The 17777-nt window shown below is 41.9% G+C and overlaps 1 protein-coding gene across 1 annotated transcript in view; it reads right to left on the minus strand.

Moving 5' to 3' along the window:
• The window catches only part of SP4 (Sp4 transcription factor), a 29910-nt gene extending 13913 nt beyond the window's left edge, over positions 1-15997 (minus strand). Inside the window, exons 1-3 of the mRNA XM_056484023.1 lie at positions 15652-15997; positions 14877-14977; positions 12830-14378 (exon numbers count right to left, since the gene is read on the minus strand). Coding sequence (XP_056339998.1) covers positions 12830-14378; positions 14877-14977; positions 15652-15658 — 1657 coding nt within the window. The 5' untranslated portion in view covers positions 15659-15997. The remainder of the gene's footprint in view (positions 1-12829; positions 14379-14876; positions 14978-15651) is intronic.
• Between the last annotated feature and the right edge of the window lie 1780 nt (positions 15998-17777).

The raw sequence follows: 17777 nt of genomic DNA on the forward strand, positions 1-17777 counted from the left end.
TCCCTACTCTTGTTCACCTGAAGTAGCAGGCACAAAAGACGACTCTCTGAGGCGAAGAGGATAGAAGGGAAAGAAAAGGACTTAACTTTATTGATCTACAGAAATCATGAGAGCAAGTATTAGGAAACTGGATCTTGGAAAGCAGAGAAATTTAAGACTAAGAAAAGGATACTTCGGAGTTCTGGTACACAGTTCCTCAGAAAAACAATTATGTATTTCCTGCTGCAGTTGTGCAACAGGTGTTTAGCAATGTTTAGATGAGAACCTCAATGACAGAGTTATTGGTGACAGAGTAATAGGGTGCACCTTACTTCAAAATCTGAGGAACACTTTGCAAAATGTACCTAGAGCCACAGTGGCTAACGCTGCAAAAAAAGAACATTTGTTCAAGTGCAAATTCTAAAAAGCAAAGAGGATGTTGCAGTAAGAATCCATAATTCAATGCATACTACCACAAGATAACCTGCAGAGCTCCAAAGCTCTACAGGCATCAGACCTGATGCAGCAACTCACCCATTAAAAACTCACTGATACAAAGCAATGGGAAAAAAGAAGTTTCTCATCTTGCCCTGCATACACCAGGTACTGTAAGCTTGAAAATACCCTTTAATAATATTTTTCCACAAAGACATATGCATAATTTATACTAAGATAGTATCTATATAGTTTATATATTTATTTATATTACATTATACTTACAACATGTCTATAGAATAGAATACAATGTTTTAAGATATAGCCAAGATTTAAATATTATTTAAAATTATGTGTCAATATAGTTAGAGATCCTATTTTTTAAAAAGATCTACTATGAAGGAGGTTTCATGCTAAAAAAAGAATCACGATCATATTTAAAAATTACATATGTGTAAAGACAGCACTGAATTTAAATATCTACACAGAAGATGATGCAGTATGCTGACAGTTCTGCTCTCCCTTCTAAGCAGTGATTAATAAAGATTTATGAAGAAACAATATCTGACAAAAGAAGAATTCCCCAGAACAGAAACTGCAAGCATTGATACAAGGGACCCACACATTCTATAGAGAGGATCAGTGCAGGGTAAGGAGAGGAATTGGATTCACCCAACTACTACAAGGGTAATCACAAATCACAGCATTGTGTCCAGATGCTACAACAAGCAGAAAGTTTCCAGTGCAAACTGCAGCATCAAATAGACATCTGTTCTTTCTACCTCCTACAGGGGCATTGCAGCAAGTTTCTGTCTTTTGTCCATGGCTAACTTTGTCAAGGTTTGTAAGAACTTGTTATACCCTTCTTCAAAAGCTTTTTAAGTCACAGCATGTTAAAAAAATTACTGAATAGCATAACTATGCTTAACTTCTGTTGAAATACTGCGTCAAGAGTGAAATTTAAGGCAATAAAGTTTGAAGGGTTTAAGCATCTTAAAAAAAAAAAGTTTGTTTCCTTTAGTGCAAGAATCATATTGGTAAAAATTATATTAATTAAAATTAAACCAATGCCCCAGAAGTTTCACCATATTACTTCAATGATTTTTCAAAAATATAAGGCTTTACCCAAGCACTTTGGGACAACCTGAGGGCACTTCAGCATTTTAAGCCAGAAAATAAACTTTCCCAGCTGGTAGAACTTTTCATTAAACTGAAAGCAAGTTTACTTTTTATTAATTTATTAAAAATAGGAGAGCTACCACAAATACAACACAGAAAGACCCATACAAAACCAATATGAAAATCAAACACAGAGCTACAATTTCACAGAATTTAGTCTTGAACAACCAACTGGTGGTTTTAGTTAAAGCAAAGTAATGCATCTGGTTGTTCTGGATACTGTCTATTCAAATGAAAAGAAAACACAGTCTATTTATTAAGTATTCTAAAGAAGGAGATGGAATCAGAAAAGTAACTTGTTATACTAATGAAAAGATCCTTCCAAAAAAACCTTGATTTACACCATTATTGAATGAATAGTTAAAAAGAAAAATATATTTAGGGTGAGTGTCCAAGAACACTTCTCTGCAGATAAACACAAGTAATTTTCTGCATGCAGAAACTTAGAGCAACAGCTGAAAACTCAAGCACCAGCTGTGCTGCAAAGTATCAGACACATTGCATGGAAACTAGCAGCAGATGTAAGAAATTGAGATTCTCAGATTTACTTTTATGGAACATCTTCCTCTCCTCCATCCCCTTGTCCCAATTCTCAGATTATTCTACAGCTTATAGCCACAACAGAATGTGGCCCAGTTCTTTCCTTTAACTCTTTAACTCTTTCCCCTAACTCTTAAACAGGGGTAGGACTAGAAAGAAACCTGTGGACAGTCCATCTTTGCCATCTGACTAGAGTAGCTCAATACCTGACAAACTGAAATGAAACAAAAATTCCAAAACAAAACAAAAATCAAATGTCTATCTTACACACGTCTGCCATATGGCAACAAAAACACACACTCAGAAGGTGTCATTTTCTGCATCTCCATTCAATTTATGAATATTGCCATGAAGCAGTAATTACTGAATCTTGAAAGGACAGAAGTAGGCTAACATGAAAAAAAAGAAGCAAAGATTACAGTACTCTATTTGGATTTTGGGAGGTAGGGCTGGGAGCTTTTCGGGGTGGGTCTTATGGGATTTTGACTGTGCTTTAGCTGGCTTAAATATTTTACACTTGACTAGAAGGTTCATTAATTTCCTTGAAGTAAATATTTTGGCTATATGAAATGTTATGTTGAACAAGATAAAAGCAAATATGCAATAAAAAAAAAAAAAAGGCAAGGTGATTAAAAGGAATTTAAAGGATACTATAAGAAAAAAAAAAAGATTCATAAAACATTTTTAAAGATCTTACACAACAAAACTAAACATGAGCCACAACCTTTAGTTTTATTAACAGCCTATGGATGAACAGGCTGGCCAATATTAAAAGTGACTTGTTTATTAAAGATGTAAAAACTGAAACTTTATTATAGCCTTCATAAGGCAAGGACCAACAAAACTACATATTACAGAATCACAAAAGAAGGGCCACATAAATCTGTAAGATCCAAATCCATAAAAGTTCTGACATTTTCTGTAACACTTTTATACCTGCAAAACCGTTTATTGAGTTTTGTTTTTATGATCAGAACAAACTGAAAAGCTTCACATTTTTGTCAGTTACTTCCTGATGACCAAAGAAACAAGAAGACCAAGGCCTGTATTTCTTAAACTTTAATATTTTTTCTCAAGGGAAAAGTGGTCACATCATCACTTGAAACTATAATTAAGGAAACTGAGGCTTGTACTTAACATGCATCCCAAGGGGTTTTCTGGCAGGAAGATATTAACTGATAATTCTCTCTTTACAACAAAGTAATAGTAGTCTGCAAATCTATGAAGATTAAATATGTATGTTGGTGTGATACAGTTTTCCCAATGACCAGCTGATCAAGGTATATGACTGCTATCAACTCTCAGCAGCATTAGACATCAGTGGATACTCTATTGTTAGCAACAGATGCATACAGAAATCACTATAGCTGCATAACCATACTCCAAACTAAACTAAGCATGTGCCCTGATGCTACATTTCTCAAGAGACAGCAGATGTCCAGAGCTACTGTTTTGATGAAACTGTCATAACTAGAGTAAAATATTAATTTTAAAAATGATACTTCATTATGCAGTCCTAACCACTTCTAAAGCTATTATGCTATGGCATGTAAATAAAGCTATTTTTATTAACTAAATTAGCCATTAAAATCAATGACTACTTAAAAAAAGAATTATTTTTCAATAATCATGGAACATCCTGAATTGGAAGGGACCCACAAGCATCATGGAGTCCAACTCTTGGTTCTCCGCAGGGCAATCCCCAATAATAACACTGTTTCACTTGAAACTGATACTTCTCTTAGAACACAACATCCCATTCCATATAGTTAGCTTTTCCAATAATCACCACTGCTACTAAAAAGTTTGTTAAATATATTATAACAGTAAGAAATTATTTCATCTACCAGATACAAAGTCATATGATTTTAGTTAAGTTTTAAATTAAAGTTACTTTAAAATTTAAGTTACAGTGAGGAAGCTGTCGAAATTAAATTTTGAATATGCATCTTGTCTTTCTCTTGCACAAGGTGATAATGGAAGAACAAGAAGGTTGGCTTAGTGCAGATCTAAGTATGCTTTAAAAAAGAAAAAATACTAACAAGTTGTTGAAGATGTGCCATATCACTCCATTCACTTGCTTGGCATTTTATGAACAAGAAAGCTCAGACATTTCTTTTCCTGTTCTGTACGCTCTGATTTCTGACAATAGGGATTGAGAGAGGGGATGCCAAACCCAAATATTCTCAAGAGAGTGCATCTGTATAGATGACACAATCTAATATGGAAATACAGCTTTAGTGACATTTTTCTTTGAAGACTTTAAGGCTTATCTTTTGTTCTTGAAGTTTATAGCATAAAAATAGCTCATTGTAAGCCTATTTTACCTGGCAATCATGAGCAAAGTTGGTACTTGAAATGCTTCCGCTTCCCACTTTATTTTAGAAGTAATGATGAAGTCATGCCTTGCTACTCACAGGTCAGGCAAAAAAGACTCATTTTACTGAGGCATATTTGCCAGGTTATTCTCCACTGGCAATTTATCTGAACAGGCAGGTTGCACATTCCTTAGGCATCAAGTTCAGAACCAGTACATTGACACTTTTATTTTATGCTATCATCACCAATGACAAATGTTTGTTTTCCATTGCAGTTTGTTTTCAATTGCAGTTTGTTGTCAAACTGTTTCTGCCAGTGTATTGAATTCCAGTTAAGAAAATCCCATAACAAAAGCAATTTCGTCATTAGGAGACTAAATGCTTCTCCTGTAATTACTTTGAAACATTTGAAAAGGATGCCAGTAGTGTAATATTTAAGACACTGTGGTTCTGCAACAATTCTCAGCTCAAGGCAGCCTGAGAACAGTTGTGACCTTTCATGACTTTAGAAGAAGTATGCTACATTTCTATACTCCTCCCATCTAAACTCTCAGAATGCCAAGTCACATACTATGAAGTAAAAACCAAGACAGACACCTTTTTTTGCTTGTTTCTTTTTTTTTTTTGTAAAATACAGCTCAGTACTTTGTACTTATCTTTTTACTACAGATTCCACAGCTTGCAGCTTATTTCTTTCAAGATGTTTGCTGCTTCTTGCTTGTCAATGAACATTCAGGAAAACACTGCATGCTATTTTTAAAAAAATAAATAATGTAACCCCTATCCTTCAGCTCCTTTGACTTCCTCCTTTGATGTTTATATTTGACAGTCTTCTTGTATGCAATGTGGCTATTCTAAATCTTTTTCACCTTCTTACCACCCACAGGAATCCCTTCTTGCTTAGCTACACTACTCAGTGAGTTCTGTTTCTAGACATGCTCACTATTACATTAACATGAGAGGAGCCCCACAGGATTTGTTATCACAAAAATGCATTTTCTTTCATTCAACAATGTAAGTGGAATATTCCAGGACTTCAGACTAAACACCTTTGCCTCCCTCAAAATCTAGCATATGTAATAGAGAATAATAGGAGACTGTGAATATTATGAAGATTAATCAGGTAATTTAAGTTTTCATGACAGAGGAACTTCAGAACTTTAAATAAAAACATGTCTTATGCAACAATTAAAACACAATATACTGCAGCCAAATATTGAATGCATAAAAAATTAGGTAGACTCAGAAAAGACAAATTCAGAGAAAAGAAATCCATAAATAACTATTAAACTTGTTTTTTTTTAAAAATTCCCACTTTTGGCCAAGGAATATGCAGATGACTGAATGAGGAAAGAGAATCTGAGCACTGCTCTTGTATGCATCACCTGCAGTCAGCATGAGGTAGGGTCAGAAACACTTTTGATTCTTACATTCATAGAACCATAGAATGTTTTGGGTCACAAAACATTTTTAAACATCTTTAAAGACTATGTAGTGCTGATCCCCCTGCCATGGGTAGGGATATCTTCAGCTAGATCACATTGCTCAAAGACCTACCCAACTTCACCTTGAACACTTCTAGGGATGGGGCATCTACAACCTCTCTGGAAAACCTATTCCAGTGTCTCACCACCCTCAGACTAATGCATATCTTCCTCAACCTAAACCTACCATTTTTCAGCTTAAAACTGCTGCCCCTTCCACTGTTACTGTGGGCAGGTCTTGGTAAAAAGCCTGTCTTTCCGACAAGATCCCAATACATTTGTCTGGAAGGCTCCCAGAGCCTTCTTTTCACCAGTTTGAACAACCCCAACTCTCTCAACCCGTCTTCATACAAGATGCGTTTCAGCTCTCTGATCATTTTCATGGCCCTCTTCTGTACCAGCTCTAATAGATCCATGTCTGTCTTCTAGTGGGGATCCCAGCACAGGACACACTGCTATGGATGGGGTGTTACAACAGTGGCAAAGAGGGAATCACATCCCTTGAACTGCTGGCCTTGTTGGTTTTTATGTAGCTCAGGATACAATAGGCTTCCTGGGCTGCAACTGTACATTGCTAGCACATATCCCATTTTTTACCTACAGAGCTGCTCTCCATCCATTATTTCAACATGCAGTCTACACTGAGATTAGGGATCTCCCCCACAGGTGCAGGACCTTTCACTCAGCCTTGCTGAAGTAAAATGAGGTTCACACTGGCCCACTTCTCAATCCTGCCAAGACCCCTCTGCATGGCATCCTTTCCCTCAAGCACATCAACTGCACCACTCTGCAAATCTGCCAAGGCTGCACACAATCCCACAACATCATTAGTAAAGATACTGACAGTACTGGTCACAGTATGGCCCCCTGAGGGACATCATTGATTACTGATCTACATTTGGAGATTGAACCATGGATGGCAACTCTGAATGTGAGCATCCAGCCACTTCCCTATAATCCATAAAATCCATATCTCTCCAAGGCTACTGTGAGGGACTGTCAAAAACCCTTACAATAAGTCATGGCAGATGAAGCAGATTATATCAGCAGCTCTTCCATTACCTACTGATACAGTCACTCCACCACAGAAGGCCACTGGATTAGTCAGGCACTATCTGCCCTCTGTGAAGCCATGTTTGGAGTACATTTGGGACAACATGTCAGCTGCTTCTAACCACCTCTGTAACCATAAGCCTGGACATAGCTGGCAGGAGATTGTTTCATGATCATACCTGACACAGAAATGAGACTGACTGGTTGGTAGTTCTCAGGGGCCTACTTTTTAAAAACTGGTGTGATGTTTCCCTTTTTCCAGTCACTGAGTGACATACAGGTAATCTAATCCATTTTTTTCCTGTTTAAAGAATTGGGCAGAATGCTTCAATGTCCTCACCAAACTTTGAACCCAGAATGAGAGTAATGTCTAAACAATATATTGAGTCTTTGAACTGCAAGTCCTAAAACTAGTGACTGTCACACAAGAAGAGTCAATAAAGAGGGAAAGGGAAGAGAAAGTCTTGAGGACAGGCTGAACCTGGACACAGACAAGTGGGAAAATGCACAAGAAATCAGGAGACCTCAAAGTACTGACAAATTGCATAACTGCTAGTCACAGTGATGTGAAAGTATCTGGCCAAAGAGAGAAATGCCTTAGTAGCTCACATTACTACAAAGTATGAAACAGAATGGCAAGGTTCATTATATTTTTAAGTACCCCAATAAGAACACTTGGCATTGGATTTCACTGTCATTAACAACTATTTTGGAGCCCATTGCACACCCCTACAAAAGACTTAAAACTATCCAGCTTTACTATTGCCAGGCAACAGACTGTTCCACTGAACAGAAGTCATTGCTCCAGGTTATTTTGGGTGGATGAACTCCAAATTCCCTATAATTCAGGCCATGTCACTACTCATCTTCAAGAAAAAGGCTTGAACTTGTGTGGCAAGGTGATGGAATCTGATGACTTTTGTTTAAAACAAGTAAAAACTCTTTGAACAAGTATGACAACAAATACAAAACAAAAAATACAAACAATATTTTTCACTGCTTTAAAACAAAATCATCTAATTCACTTTTGTATGGGGCAAACACCTCCATCATCATGTAACAAAATTACTCTAAGATTTATAACTAAGGTAGATATGAGTTTGATCTATTATTTTGTTTTCTCATATGAAAGAGGGATTTTTTTCTGAGGGACAAAAACCCAACCAACCAAAAAACCCCACAACACCAGAACTCCCCTGCCAAAAAAAAAAAAAAAAAAAAAAAAGAAACTGACAAAAAAACCATCAAAACCAACCAATTAGCCAAAACAACTTGGTCTACTTAAAGGAAACAATTTTACAAACTGTATATTTTGTATATTTTTGTATATAAAATCAACTAGTACTAAAATCAGTTTATTTCACATAGACCCTTATATTATCAATTAAAACATCTAGACAAATCGAAGGACCTGAAAATAAGTTTTAAAAAGGCAAAATATACCTTATTTTATTTTAAAAAATGGCTGGGGACTTAGAATCCTTTGAACTTGCATCTGCAACTCTCACAGCAGAAGCCTTGAAAAAAGGCAAGGGTACTCTGCAGTATCTGCTTTTCCCCAAGACCACAGGGGCTAAATTCAGGAAGTTGCCACCTGTAACACTTCAGGCTATCTCCTTCCACAGGGAACCACGTGCAAAACAACAATTGACAGAGTAGAGAAGAAATACTTAGTGCACAACTAGCTTGGTAAAAGGCTATGACAGGTACTTATCTCACAGCAAGGCAGGTATTAGTAGATCCCTGAATGTTCAAGCAACCACAGTGGTTTTTATGTAGCCTGTTGTTTGTCTACCTCTTAATTAAACAACTGTTTAAAGATCTGGTTTGAACGATCAGAAACTTAACTGAATGAGAAGAATAAAACTTCCTTCTGTACATTTAATTGTGCCTTTGACTGACACCTTGTACACCTTAATAAAATTTCATGGAATCACATATTGGTGTAGATTTTAAGAAATCTCTGGAGAGCATCTAGTCACATCACCCTGCTCAGGCAGGGCCACCTATTGAAAGTTGTCCATATATCCAGACAGTTTCTGAATATCTCCAAAGATGGAGAGTCTGCAACTTCTCTGGGTAACCTGTGACAGTACTCAGCCACTCTCACAGTAAAAAAATTATTTTCATCACTGACACTGAAGTTTTCCCTCAGACCAGAAAAAAAGAATGTGAGAACTTCTCTGCTTTCCATGGCTTTTTGACCACGTGCAGCATATAACCCTAAGTATGGACCCTAAGTATGGTACTTACCAGCATCATTTTTGAACTTTTACCAGAAAAACAACAAAAAATCCCAATACACTTATGCATCTTGCTAGGTTTACAGTAGACTCTCAGTAACAAAGGTTATGAAAGGTGGACCAAAATATAGTATTTACCAGAAGATTTCAATATTTTTCTTCCCAATGTGAAATTTTTCTCTCCTAGAATTTAGAATCCCTTTGACAAAACAAAACAAAACAAAAAAAACCCAAAAAAACCCCAAAAAAACACAAAAGCACAACTCCCTCCATATCTGAAAACTTTCTATAAATTAATAATTTGTCATAATTCTAAACTATTTTTCTCTTTATGATTTCATTCACTACTGAAAAACAAAAGAAAAAAGTGCTTAAATATCCCACAGTGGAAATAACTAGGAAAACCACTGTTCATGGAACAGAAATATGACACAAATACAAAACCAGTGATTTATTGTGATTTTTTTATTGTGATTTTACAAGTTTTTTTCCTAGAAACTCAGCTGGCTTGATTAGAGGGTTTGATTGAAGGACAAAGTAACTTCTCTAACAAAGTTAGAGCACCTGAATCAATGCATGGGATGGGTTCTTCACTCAGCCTTCTCCTTAAAATTTTCTGGGCATCCTCCATACAGCTCATTTCTAACACCTACTTCTACTGCTCATTCGTGGCGAATGATCTACTTGTGGAGAGTTCAGCTTATTTTCAGGACACTTCACACTGGCAAGCTCAGGTACTGCAGAAAAGAAATACCAGTCTGCAGATATTGAGGTAGCTAAGCTCTTGGTTTTTCAAAAGGTTTCCTGTAATGATGCCTGGGAATAACAAAAAAAACCAAACAACATTTCAAATAAAAACCAGCAAACCTGAGGAAATTAACAGCCCCGATCAAGTCAGCTTATTCTATTTAGGTGGCAAGCAAAGCTTAGATCTTAGCATGTTTGCAATTTTCTATTCCATAACCATTCTTTCACTGGAATCTTAATACAGCATGAGGAACTGCACATCATGTTCTACACTTTCCATTTTACCATGTCTTCTATTCCCACACTGTAGAATCAGGAAGTTTCATTGGACAGAAGCAGAGATAAGTAAGAGAAGGAAATTACAACTAATCTCCTGCCTTCACAAAGCTTCTTTCTCCTAAACATCAAGTCCTGGGTGAGAAATAGAACCTTATTGACAAAGGAAAGGAAAAAATGTCAGGATACTTATAGGGGTGGAGGACCTCTTCTATGGGGAAAGGCTGACAAAAATGGGGTTGTTCAATCTGAAGAAAAGAAGGCTCTGTGGAGACCTTATAGCACCTTCCAATACCTAAAGGGGCAACAAGAGATTTGAGGAACTTTCTACAAGGGCATGTAGTGATAGGACAGTGGGGAATGGCCTTAATATGAAAGAGGGTAGGTGTAGATTAGACATAAGAAAGAGGGTTTTTTTATAATGAGGGTGGAAAATACTGGAACAGATTGCCCAGAGAGGTGGTAGATGCCCCATCCCTGGAAACGTTCAAGGCCAGGTTGGATGAGACCCTGAGCAACCTGATCTAGTTGAAGATCCCTGATCATTGCAGAGGGGTTGAACAACATGACCTTTAAAAGGTTCCTTTCAATCCAAATTATTCTATGTTTCTATGATTCACTGCTGCCAAAAAATTATGGAAACAGCTGTATGGCCTACCGGGAGCAGGGCAGGAGAGAGTGGGCACAATGAAGAGGAACTCTTGGTCACAAAATGTAGTCTAGTTAACATACAAACACTGTATGACTAAGGCTTGGCTTGTCCAGGACCATATTTGTGATTCATTGCTCTTTTTCCATCCTCAAGTTACCAATCTCAATCCCTTTATTTTCCAAAAGACATCATATACAAGCACAGCTAGGGTCAGTATAACCGACAAAGATGATATACAGAATTTCTTGTTCTAATACTTGCTAGTGTGTACTGAATAGTAGTACATCATTAATAAGCAGAGAAAAAAACCTACACGCAGAAAGGTTTTTCCAGCACCCCCAAATCTAGGCTTCTCCCAAAGCAGGCTTCCTACAGAGTCCCCTACCAAAGTAGGGACTTCTGTCTAAGAAAACCTTCAACCAGCATCTTTCCATCAAGAAAAAAAGTGTTCCAAGGTAAACAGGACTGCAGCTGCTCAGTTACAGCTAACCAAAACTTCTTTTTGAACCATTACAGCTAAACAAAAGGTCAAGATTTTAATTCTGATTACCCAGATTAACACTTGTGAGACACTCCTTAAACAAGCCAGGTTTAGCGCATCTAACTCAGCTCTTAGTATTTCAACATCCCATTCCATGCTGAGAAGGACCATAGCAGACAAAATTCTCCCAAAAGCAAATTTCTTACTACTAAACTATATCAGTAGTTATGTCTCCTCAAAAGCATTTCAATTAAAGAGAACAATCTTTTGCCCAGTTAAACTTTTGTCATCTTAGCATAAGATTATAAAAAGCCAAACCATGTAAGAGTCAATATGATACTAATGTTTGCTTATGCAGACTGGACAACAGTTAAACATTATGTGTTTTTTCTAACAGTTTTACAGCAAAAAACTATGCCTATAGTCAGGCTGCTGTTGAGAAGAGTTAATTGTAACTATCACAACAGAAGACTTTTACTTCTATGACATAAGCACAAGCTTAGGTAAGTAGTTATCAAGCTGACAAAGCTAACTCCTACCTAAATCAAGTTTTATCTGAAACATTAGAAGTTAGCAAATTTTACATAAAGAGTTGTCCTTGTGGGACACTGCAGGGACATTGCAGAGTTTACTGTAAAACTAAAGCTCAGTTATGAAGCCTAGAGCCTTTTAATAGCTCCTTTCCCAACTATTAGACCAGCACAACCAAACAGGCATTTCATAGTACATATCAAAAGTTCAGCAGCAAGTACTGAAGTACAGTCACCAGTTGGTCTTATCTTTTTATTTTAAAGCAAGCCACAGAAACCATGTGCAAGCACACATTATTCCACTCAATCTCTTAGCAGAACTCAAACTTCTAAGGGAACAACTTTATGAACCAGTCAGAATGCAACGAGTAGTTCCATATGAATGCATGCCTGGACACAAGGTATCCCAACTCACATATTGTCACTTCTCATTCTACATCCCCCAAAAGGAGTTTAGGAACACTGTCTGGTTGGAAAAAGCTTTCTCCTGCTGTTTTTCAAACATATCAAAGCTCTAACAGTAAAGTCTCACGTTCATTTCTGGAGCCTACATGTCTTTAGTAAGATGGAGGACAGAAATATTTAAGTATAGTTTATCAAATACAAACAGTTCCATTTCATATGGCGCAACTGTTAATATTAATTCAATGTTTAGCAAAAATGTCAGCTACTTTAAAATCTGAATTTTTTAGTAATAAGATATTTGCTCACAGTTAAGGGTTTAGCATTCATGACAGAAAATTCTGAAGAAAGAGTGTTAATCTAAAACTATCTGGTATTCTTGTAAGAGCAAAAAAACCCAAAAAAACCCAAAAAACACACAACCAAACCAAAGCCGCAAACAACCACCACAAACAAAACAAAAAAACCCTACAAACAAGCAAAACCCCAAAACTTTGTCAGATCACTCACCCGCAACACTGGTAATGGTAACAGGAACTCCTTGAACTTGAACACCTGCAGCACTCAGGTTGGCAACACTTACTGTTTGAAGATTAGGTACTGAAGCAAGCTGGGCAGCATTCAGAGTGATGGGGGTACCGGCAACAGCCACCGGAGCAATCTGGGCAATGGTTGTGCCACCACTTGAAGACACAGGGGTAATGGTTAGTTGTTGGGGTAACCCAGCATTTTGAACTTGCAGATTTGAAAGGCTTTGCAGATTCTGAACCTGCACAGTTTGCCAGCTGATCTGTCCTGATGGTGTTAAGGTTGGAGCCCTGATGAGCACCTGAGTTGGGCTCACTGCCTGTAGCTGAACATTCTGCAAAGGCTGCTGCTGGATGGTCTGTATAGTCTGCCCTGACTGGAGCTGAAATGACTGTGGAGGAATGGCCTGAATAATCTGCTGTTGAGGCTGCTGGATCTGTATCTGCTGCAGAATAGGCTGACCTACGATCTGGACCTGTTGAAGGGAACCTGACTGATCCTGAACGTTCTGTAGTCCATTGGACTGAAGCTGACTGGAGCTCTGTGCTTCGGAGTCTGTAGCGGTTGTTTGAGGTTCTTCAGTCGCCTGCTCTGAACTGCTGCCTGCTGTGCTTGTGTATTGGCCTGTTTCTGCAGAGCTTACCAGTGTGTCACTGCTAGTCAGAGATGTCGAGGCAGTGGTTGTAGCTGTGGAAGATGAGGAAGGAGACTCTGGCATGGTACTACCAGAGGCAGAAGTAACAGGTGTAGATGCCAGCTGATTTCCATTGGAAACGCCACTCTCAGTAGACTGCCCAACTTGCCCTGAACTTCCTCCAGTGGCAACGTTGTTAATCACAGGCAAAGCCAGGGTTACCCCACCAATGTTGATAGGTAGGGTTGTTACAACTTGCGCCTGAGTACCAGGAATAGTTTGCAGTTGTAGTGGTATGGAAACACCAGGCCTAATTTGGACTGGAACTGTCTGATTTGCCAGATTTTGAGCAATAACATTTCCCGAAGCTGTCCTGTTTGCAGTTGTGAGGATAGCTTGATTATTCCCTGCAGGAATAAGCTGAATTTGACCCTGTATGTCTTGCAGACCAGTAGCGCTGGATGGATTGATTTGACCTTCCGTTGTCTGAATCTGTGGAATCACTTGGTACTGGACACTACCACTTGGATTCTGTACTTGAATAACTTGGAATTGTCCAGGGGTCGTTGAAGAAGAATTGCCCGATTTGGTTTTTGAAGGAGATGTACTTCCATTGTTACTGCTGGAGGGACTTGCTGCACTTGAGGCAACAGAAGATCCTTGTTGAGGAACATTATTTTCTTTTGAAGCAGAAGGAGTAGCGGCAACAAGCTGCCAAGCATTTCCAGCAAGCTGGGTTGTTACCAATTCCAACTGCTGTGGCTGATTCTGAAGCTGCACCAAACCTTGATTTGGGTCTATAATAATCTGCTGTTGTCCAGTTCCTTGATTTTCACCAGGAGTTCCTATTTTGCTGCAAGTGGCTGCTAGCAAAGCAAGAGGTGATGGCTGAGAATCCTATCCATAAGAAGAGAAAACAGAAAGGATTCAGGAGAAGAATGCAAGTATGAACGATCAGAAGTCAGCATTAAGGTTTGCACAGGAAGCCAAAAGGAAAAAAAAAAAAAGGTGCTTCTGCACAGAGACCAATGATACAGCTTTGAATAAGGAAGTATGAATTGCTGTAAATAATCTTTAAATATAGTGTTCCTAAAAGTCCCTAATTATCAATAATTATATGACAGCTAAGACCTCAACTGCATCATGAATTCAGTCTTTCCCCCCCTCTAAAATAAAGAAAATAATGTTTAAATGCTTCTATTACATAGAAAGCAGCTGATCACTGCAAAAAGCAATCAAACAAACATGTCCAGGCAGTAAAAACATTGCACCCAACCAACTGTGTTTCATCCAACCCAAAGAAAGATGCCCTGAGCAGGAAATGCTGTTAGCTGAACATTTCATTTTAAATGCTAATAGTTTCGGCACTTCCCTATTCGGGTGTGTGTTCTTTACCTGTGAGCCTCCAGTTTTCCCTTTTTTATTATTATTGTTGTTATTCTCTGCCTCGGGAGATTTCTCTCCCTCTGTGGGCATAGTTTCCTCCTTCTTTTGATCTGCAAAAATATCAAGTGTAACAGGTTAATTATTCACCTTCATTTATACAATAACAAAACGTACGAGCATATCCTTTTTGGTTCCCAGCTTGTCGCTTTTGCCTCTTCATAAAAACAACAGTACAAATCATTATTACAAAAGAACGAGTCCTAAGAAACGTGGTTTGAAACCCAACCCATGGGGGCTGGAGAGTTAACACCCAGAAAGGGGAGGTTTGGTTTCCTCTCCCAGAGACAGCAGGAAAAAACCACCCACAACCCTCCTCCTCCTCCTGCCCCCTAAAGCATCGACGGCCACTGAGTGGCCGCCGATGCTTTAGGGGGCAGGAGGAGGGTTGTGCATGGGAGGGAAAGAGGGAGGAAAAGAGGAATGAAGGAGGGAAGGATGTGCACAGGAGGGAGGGTTAGCGAAGAAAGGGGGAATGGAGGAGGGAGGTACGGAGGAGGCAAGCCGGAGGGGCAGGCAGGAGAGGAAGAGAAGAAAGGGGGCATAAGAGGAAGCAGCACGGATGGGCGGAGGGGCAGCGAGAGAAGAACGGGGTAAGAAGGGGGAGAACAGAGGGAAGAAAAGGGGGAACCCGGGAGGGCGGGATAGAGGGGGGATGAAGGGTGGAGGGAGGAGCGGAGGGAGGGAGGGGTGTGCACAGGAGGGAGAGAGGGAGGGGGTTACATACCGCTCATCCCGCATTAATGCCCCGCTGAGGCGCCGCTCTAGGGGGGAGGAGAAGGAGGAGGAGGAGGCGGAGGGTGGGGTGGGGGTAGCGGGGAGAAGGCCGGTCGCAGCCGGAGCTGGGAGGAGCGGGACGGCCTATTTTTCCACGAATGGCCGCCGCTGGGCTGTGGCGTAGCTGCCTCTCTCTCCGCCCGCCGCTGCTGCCGGCCTCAGCCCGCCGCCTTGAGTGACAGCCGGGGCCCGGGGTGGGCGGCGCGGGGGCGGGGCCCGCCGGGGCCCCAACGACGCCCACTGAGCAGGAAACCGAGCCCAGCCGCCGGCCCCTCGGTCGCCCCGCTCCGCCTCAGCCCGGCTCCCCACGCCGCAGGCACAGGGGGCGGGCCGGGGGCGGGCCGCGGCGCAGGGCCCTCGGCCTCCTCCTCCTCCTCCTCCTCCTCCTCCTCCCGGTGCTCTGCCCGCCCGCGCCGCGCGGGGGGGGCGTGGCCGCCGAGGCGCGCGCGCTCCGCGGGGGCGGGGGCGTGCGGGCGGCCCGGGCCTCCGCGCTCGCGCCGCTCGCTTGACAGCGCCGGGCGGAGGGGCGGGCGGGGGGCGGAGCCTCGGCCGGGGCGGGGCGGGGCCCGGCCGAGCCCTCAGCCCCGGGTCCCGCCGCGGCTGGGGCCCGTGATGGACGGCGCGCGCGCCCCGGGCGCCAGCGAATCCGGCGAGGGGGCGGGCGGGGCCGCGCGCGGCCGCCGGCCAACCCGGTGGCTCCCGCCCGCCTCGCGCGCTCGTAACTGACAGCGCGCGGGAAGCGCCCGAGCCGCCGCTCCCCCTGAGGTGCGGCCGCCGCTCCCGCTTCCCCGGCTGTCCAGGGAGCGGGGAGGAGACGCCCCTGCGGCTCCCATTGGGAAACCAGGGCCTGTTCGCTCTGCCGCCGCTGTGCTCCTTTGTAAGAGCCCCCCGCGCCAGCCCTCTGCCTGCGGGCGGGGGAAGGGTGGCTCGGGGATGGCGTCCACACCTGCTCCGTGGAGGCGGGAACTGCTTCCTCCCTCCCCATTGGCTGGGCCGGAGCGGCGGGCACGCGCGGCACGCCGGGACATGTAGTTCCGGGCTGGCGGAGGCGATGGGCGCGCATGCGCGGCGGCGGTGCCCGGCAGGTGCCTTCGGGGCGGGTCCGGCCCGGGCCGTCAGCGCTCGGCCTCGCTGCAGAGTCACAAAGCGGGAGTCAGTCAGCGCGCTCTGCTCCGCTAGGACGGCTGGTGTGGGATTAAAACCGGATGAATTGCCGTGGTGCTGTTGTTTACTCCCGATGCTTGTGCCGCGGTTCCCTGCGGCTCAGCCTGACTGGTGCGGAGCAAGCCGAAGCTGGTCGTGGCAGCTATGTGGTGCAAGACATGGTAGATCTACAGTAATCGCCTCCATGTCTATAAGCCTTAGGCAGATTTGGGGAAATAAATTGGTGCACATGTACAAATTTTGTTTGTTTAAATTTTCCATGTTATGTACCCAAGTTGTTCGTCAAGTGCAAAATCACCAGCCTCCATGATGATGAGTGGCATGGAGCACCTCTCCTACAAGGGAGAGCCGGGAGATTTGGGTTTTTTCAGCCTGGAAAAGAGATGGCTTAAGGGTTAACCATTTTGCAGCCTTCCAGACTATTTGCAAGAACTATCTGTAGTGATAGGACAGTGGGGGAATGGCTTCAGTCTGAGAGTAGGTTTAGATTTGACACTAGGAAAAATTCTTTACTGTGGAGGGGATGAGGCACTGGAGCAGGTTCCCCAGAGGAGTTGTGGATGCTCCATCCCTGGAAGTGTTCAAGGCTCGGCTGGATAGAGTCCTGAGGAACCTGGTCTAGTGGAATGAGTCTCACATGGCAGAAGAGTTGGAACTAGATGATCTTTAAGTTTCCTCCTTGTGCAGGCCATTCTGTGATTCTATGATAAGATGAAAGTGCCAAAGCAGTTTTTTGAAACTGTCTTCGAAACTGTTGAACAGCTGGTAAAGTGCCAAAGCAGTTCTTTACCAGCTGTTCAACAGTTTCATCCTTCAAAGAGAGGAGGCCACCCTCCCCTCAATCTCTACTCCAGGCCTCCAACAAACCCTCTGGAAGAGAGGAAACGTAGAAATACCATTGTACAGTAAGGA

The sequence above is a fragment of the Oenanthe melanoleuca genome, chromosome 2 (genome assembly GCF_029582105.1).
Source record: "Oenanthe melanoleuca isolate GR-GAL-2019-014 chromosome 2, OMel1.0, whole genome shotgun sequence".
Classification (NCBI taxonomy): Eukaryota; Metazoa; Chordata; class Aves; order Passeriformes; family Muscicapidae; genus Oenanthe; species Oenanthe melanoleuca.